The sequence below is a fragment of the Megalopta genalis genome, chromosome 6 (assembly GCF_051020955.1).
Source record: "Megalopta genalis isolate 19385.01 chromosome 6, iyMegGena1_principal, whole genome shotgun sequence".
Lineage (NCBI taxonomy): Eukaryota > Metazoa > Arthropoda > Insecta > Hymenoptera > Halictidae > Megalopta > Megalopta genalis.
Genome location: NC_135018.1, coordinates 24,196,043 through 24,202,213, shown reverse-complemented (window position 1 = coordinate 24,202,213; position 6,171 = coordinate 24,196,043). Strand labels below are relative to the sequence as shown.

The 6,171-nt window shown below is 51.5% G+C and overlaps 1 protein-coding gene across 1 annotated transcript; it reads right to left on the bottom strand.

Moving 5' to 3' along the window:
• Positions 1 to 219: 219 nt before the first annotated feature.
• LOC143259673 (uncharacterized) lies at positions 220 to 4,092 on the bottom strand. The gene is made up of 3 exons (XM_076522934.1): positions 2,972 to 4,092; positions 2,081 to 2,908; positions 220 to 1,990 (listed from the first exon to the last, which is right to left on the bottom strand). Exons 1-3 carry the CDS (start codon positions 4,090 to 4,092, stop codon positions 220 to 222), a joined length of 3,720 nt encoding a protein of 1,239 aa, XP_076379049.1.
• Between the last annotated feature and the right edge of the window lie 2,079 nt (positions 4,093 to 6,171).

Here is a 6,171-nt window from a genome sequence, read left to right as displayed (position 1 = left end):
TGGCTGTCAAGGAAAACGGCTTATTTACGATGAGCAAAAAAAAAAACGTCTGCTTTGTGATTTTATGCTATGTCCGGATGACGTCCGGACAATCTGGACGCCAAAGGGTTATGGAAGTGTCCTTGACTGCAGCCCAACCGTGGTCACGTCCGTGTCGTAAACCCGATCGCAAAGACTCCACGTGTTTGTTCCTTCGCGATGGAACATGCTCACGATTAACTATGTAATGTCTATTTGTCCTTGATTCCCGTCGTACTGCGGTGAAGGTCCTGGATCGGGAAGTGGTGCCAGCTTCTTCACGTTTCGTTTGAAGACGCCGTTTGCGGTTCGAACGGTGACTGCTCTGATGATTCCATCAGCTCCTGGATGGACCTGCTGGACTCGTCCCAGGTGCCAGCATAAGGGAGGAGTGTTATCCTCCTTCAGTACAACGATGGCCCCTTCTCGAATACAATGAGATCTCCTTGTCCACTTGTGTCGAATGGTTAATTGGTTTATGTATTCCTTTTGCCACCTCGTCCAAAAGTGCTGCTTCACCTTCTGGATGTGCTGCCAATTCGATAGCCTGTTGTTCGGGATTGCCCTGAAATCGGTCTCGGCAATGGCCGTTAAAGAGCTGCCAATCAGGAAGTGACCAGGAGTCAAAGGCGATGTATCGTTTGGATCGGTAGAGAGGGGAGTGAGCGGACGCGAGTTTAGAATGGCTTCGACTTCGATTACAAAAGTGTTGAATTGTTCGAATGTGAATAATTCTTCACCGACGACTCGTTTGATGTGATGCTTGAAAGCCTTTACAGCCGCCTCCCACAGTCCCCCGAAATGCGGAGACAGAGCCGGCGTGAAATGCCACGTGATTCCTTTCGTGGTGAGGAAGTTTTGCAACCTTTCGTTCCTTGGGAGTGTCCTGCAAATTTCCCTTAATTCGTTGTCGACTCCGACAAAGTTGGTCCCATTGTCCGAATACATGTTTTGGCAGGCCCCCCTGCGTGCGACGAACCGTTTGAGGGCCGCCATGAAGGCATCCGTCGTCAAGTCGTCTGCTACTTCGAGGTGTACTGCCTTTGTCACGAAACAGGTAAATACGGCAACGTATACCTTTATGCGGGTGCGATTTCGGTGCCGTCGCTCCTTTATGTAAAAAGGGCCGCAATAATCGACACCGGAGTTCTGAAATGGTTGACTCTCGGTGACGCGTGCCGCAGGTAAATTTCCCATCAGGTAGTCGACCGTGGGGGGATTAACTCGAAGGCACCTTACGCATTGCCGTACAATTTTTCTGGTTTGGCGCACGTCATGCAAGGTTGCGGTGATGCCTGAATGAAGACCTTTCGTGTGAGCGTCGCGGATGATTAAATCAGTCACGTGGTGACTCCTTGGCAATAAAATTGGGTGCTTCTGAGCGAATGCTAATGTGGAATTTTGGAGGCGACCCCCCACGCGCAAGATACCCTCGTTGTCGAGGAACGGGTGCAGAGGTCGAAGTTTGCTTCTAGGGTGTAATTCTCCGGATTTTAGGTTTTTTATGTCTTGTGTAAATGTGACTGACTGAACGGACCTGATGATGCGGATGTTGGCTTCTTGTAGCTCTTTGATGGTCAAGGGGCCTGTTTTGCGACGGGCAGGCACCAGACGTAGACAATATGCTACAATTCGCCGTAGTTTTTGGATGCAGGAATACCGGGTAAGCATCTCACTGGATTGGTTGATTGCGGTGGCGAGGCACGTGATCTTTTTTGTCTCTGGTACCTCGTTTGAGGGAATGTATCTCGAGTTGGGCCATGTGGCCTCTGTTTGAGAGAGCCATTCTGGTCCGCATCGCCAAAGTGCATTGTTGAGAAATTTCCCAGGCGTGATGCCTCGAGAAAGTAGATCGGCCGGATTATCCCTTGATCTGATGTGGCGCCATGACAAGATGTCGGTTTTGCCTTGAATGCCGGCTACGCGATTCGCGACGAAGGTTTTTAGTGTGGACGGTGGTTTATTTAACCACCTTTAGTTGAGTACGATCGTCGAATCGGTCCAGAAAACGGTAGTGTGGATGTCTCGTATAATGGCGTCGCGAACTGTTTCGTAAAGTGACGTTAGGAGGACAGCGCCGCAGAGTTCCAAACGCGCGAGCGTGACGGTCTTCAGGGGTGCGACGCGGGATTTTGCGCAGATTAGGCTGGTCTGGATTTGGCCGCGTTCATTGATAGTCCGTGCATATAAACAGGCGCCGTAGGCCCGTTCGTTTGCGTCACAAAACCTGTGTATCTCGAGTCTTCCCGCGCTCCTGAGACTTACGTGTCGACCGAATTCGATTTGATTAAGTTCTTGTAATGACCTCTCGTATTCGGTCCATTCTGTATGGATGTTGGCCGGCAGGGATTCGTCCCAGTCAATCTTCAATTGCCAGAGTTGTTGCATGATGATCTTGGCGTGTATTGTCACGGGTCCGAGTAATCCCAATGGATCGAATATTTTGGCGATGGTTGCTAGGATGTGACGTTTGGTCACCTTGTTGGCTGTGGCTGTCTGTGCGGAGTAGCGAATGGTGTCGTGTTTCGCGTCCCATGAGATGCCCAACATCTTCATCGCGGTTGCATTGCCCAGGATCTTTGGATGGATAAGTTCCGTGTGCAGTCCTGCGAGAAGTTTGGGTTCGTTGGAGGCCCATTGTCGAATGGTAAGACCTACCTTCCGCAGTAACCTTGTGATTTGCCGTTGGATGACCTGAGCCTCTTCGGTCGTGTCGGCACCGGTCAACAGGTCGTCGACGTACAAATCACGTTTGAGGATTGCTGATGCTGTTGGTGTTGCGTCCTGCTCGTCGTCTGCCAGCTGGTGTAAGCATCTTATGGCAAGATATGGTGCTGAGGAGAGTCCGGAAGTGACGGTATTTAGCTCGAATGTAGCTATTTCGCCGCGACTGTCTCGCCATAAGATGCGTTAGTATGCACGGTCGTCCGGTCGGACAATGAATTGCCGGTACATCTTTTCGATGTCCGCGGTTAGGACGACTGCGTGCATTCGAAACCGAATCAATAAGGTGAAGAGGTTGTCCTGTATGGTTGGACCGGTCAGTAGAGTGTCGTTCAGCGACAGCCCGCTGGTAGATTTGGCTGCCCCGTTGAAGACCACGCGAACCTTGGTGGTTGTGCTAGTGGGTTTCTCGACGGCGTGGTGTGGTAGGTAGCACCCGGGTGTATCGACGGTGTCTACCTGTGTCATGTGCCCGAGCGCGAGGTACTCGTTGATGACTTGGTGGTATTGTTTCCGTAATTCGTCGTTCCGCGCTAATCTCCGCTCGAGTGCCAAGAAGCGTTTGAGGGCCATCGACCGAGAACCTCCGAGCTGCTCCTTTTTTTCGTTGAAGGGTAACGCGACCATGTATCGTCCGGACGCGTCACGCTTGACGTTGTTGCTGAAATGTGTTTCGCACTCCTGCTCTTCGAGTGTTGGATGGTGCCTATGGGGACCTTCTTCGACTTCCCAGAAATTTTGTAAGTCGAACTGTATGGTGGTGGAAAACGTGTTGCGTGTTGTTCGCGGCGTAGGGATCGGGACGCTACCTCCAATGACCCATCCGAATTGAGTCTTTTGGAGGATTAACTCGTCGCTGGGTCGTTTTGAGATGTTGTATTGTCCGATGCTGAGACAAGACAGCGCCGGTCCGGTCCCTAGCAACATGTCGGTTCGTTCTGGTCGATGGAAATTCGGATCGGCTAATTTGATGTTCGGAGGAATGCCTAGTTTCGCTCGATCGATTTGCACGTCGGGTAGCGGGCCTGCAATTCTCGGTATCGTCAGGAAAGTCAGTGTCCGTTCGTAGGTCGTAAGTCTCGATTTAATGGTTGTTGTGACCAATTGGTTGGTGATGGTGATCAATTGGTTTAATGCCTCTATTGTCGCGGTTTGTTGTTTCGTCGGTAGCCGTAATTTTTGCGCTAGTTCGTCCGTCATGAGATTCGCGTTGGAACATGTATCGATCAACGTTCGGCATGAAACCGGTTGTTGATCGCGATCTAACACGTAGATTGTCGCTGTTGTCAATAAACCGTTCGCCTGTCCGTCCGAAATGAATGTTTTGTGTCGTTCTGTTCGTATGTCCATTGTCGTGTCGTTTTGTCATTCGTTCTTGTGAGACGCGTTCCCGGATGCCGCGTCGAGGTGCAATTTGGTGTTGTGCTTGCCATTGCACACGCGACACCGTCCCGTCTTGCACTCTTCGGGTGCGTGGCCTGGCCACAAGCAATTTTGGCACAATTTGTGCGTTTGTGCGGTCGCGATTCGTTCTTGTGCCGTCATAGATTGAAATTTCGGACACGCGAACGCCGCGTGATTATCGAGATTGCAGATTTTGCACGCTCGTGTCGAGGTTGCGACAAATGTCTGTCGTCGAGGTGTCTGTGGGGAGGCCGGAGGACTCCGTCGCGTCTTGTTGGACCGCCGATATGTGTTCGCGGTAGTGGGCTCTCGCTCTTGATTGTCCTTGCCCTTGCAGTCCCGATTGATTCGGCTGTTTTGCAGCTATAAGACGCGTTTCGAAGGTATTTAAAGATTTCCGGCACGTTTGGCATGTTTGTGCCGACTAGGGTGGTTTCCCATGTTTTGCGCGTATCGGGGTTCATCTTCGCTATCGCGATGTTGGTGAGTAGATCGTGGGCGATGTTCTCCCACGACCGTCCGAGTGCTTGCAATGACCGAATATGTGCCTGCATGTGGTTCACAAGATCCCGGATCGAATCGGCGGAGTCGTCTGGCATTGCGGGCGTATCTATTAAGAGTGATGTATGTCTAAGTACAAGAGCGTGAGTGTTGTCGTAGTCTTCTACTAGCTGCTCCCATGCGGCCTTGTATTTCGCTTATCGGGAGCGAGTCGATCGCGGAAGCCGCCTTCCCGGTTAGGGAAAGTCGCAGGTAACTCAATTTCTGGACGTCGGTGAGATGCGGGTGTGCGTGGATGATATTTTGGAACGTGTCCTTGAAAGTGATCCACCTTTCGAGACGGCCGTCGAATTGTGGCAAATCAATTTTGGACAAGTGTACCCCAAGGGTTGTTCCGGACATGGTCGGTGTAGGAGAACTGATGGTGCCTCGAGTGGTGGAGATCGATTGTAAGTCGGCCTTACCTAATTTATCTAACAATACTTCCGCATTCGCGATGACCGTGTCGTATGTTTCTGTCGTCGACTCGCGTTCGGCTTCGATTTCGTCGGGGTCCTTGTGTTCGTGGAGTTTGTTTTGTATATCGTTGAAGCTGTCGAATTGGATCCGCAACCGTTCAACCCGATTCCGGAGTTTGGCGCGTTCAACGTCGGAGTCGCGAAAGTCGGTCACAAATTTCGACAGGTTAGTCATTTGCGATTTGAAGACGCGGCGCTTCATTTTGAGGTCTCGGATAATTTGTTGAATATTGTCGTCGGTTGCCATTTTACTGCGCGTCGCGGACGGGACTCAGTGGGAGTAGATAATAACAAAGGATTTGATTGACAGTTCAGTAACAGGCCTACCTTGACTGCGTTCCGGTTGCTGCGTGTTGTCTTCGGCTGAGCGTGGTCTGACTGGACTGCGGCTCAGGATGGCTGTTGCTTGGCTGGACTGCCCGTTGATGTGGTGTGTGATCTTTCTTGGGTTGTTATCGAGTACGCGCATTGTTGTCACTACACAGATCACTAGAATCCGGCTCGAAGGACCATGAATTGACTCGGCAGACGTAGGAAACGCGCGGGCGTTGAAATGAACCCTTCCGGGGTTGTAAGGCCCGGATTGCACTGTGGACGCGTATGTTCTTAAGTCGCCGATTGACTGCCCGCCAAATTAATCTTGGGCGATCGGATTCAATGTTCGATTAGTGGTTGCGCGTACTGTTGCGTGATTTGAAAGAATGAGGGCTTGTGCCTTATGAATGACTGCTTGCGGGATGACTGCTCGCGTGTACCGGGAGAATTGCAATGCAAGTTTTTTCGGGTTTGCTCAACTATTTATGTGGGTGGTCCCTCGTCGGAACTTGTCCTGGAGGGGGTAGGAACGCTAGTCGCTGGGTCGCGGAGTCTCTGCGATCCTTGTTCATGCCCCGGAAATTCCGTCAGGTCAACTCAGGTAGCGGGCCCCGTCGCGCGCTCGACGTCGGCTGACCCTTCGGAAATTCCGGGTTTATGGGACCTTATGGCTGTCAAGGAAAACGGCTTA

Coding starts and splice junctions, on each gene's coding strand:
- LOC143259673 (XM_076522934.1), bottom strand. CDS start 4,092: ATGGACATACGAACAGAACGACACAAAACATTCATTTCGGACGGACAG. Junction 2,909..2,971: donor ACCGCGGACATCGAAAAGAT/GTACCGGCAATT, acceptor ATGGCGAGACAG/TCGCGGCGAAATAGCTACAT. Junction 1,991..2,080: donor TGCGGCGCTGTCCTCCTAAC/GTCACTTTACGA, acceptor ACTCAACTAAAG/GTGGTTAAATAAACCACCGT.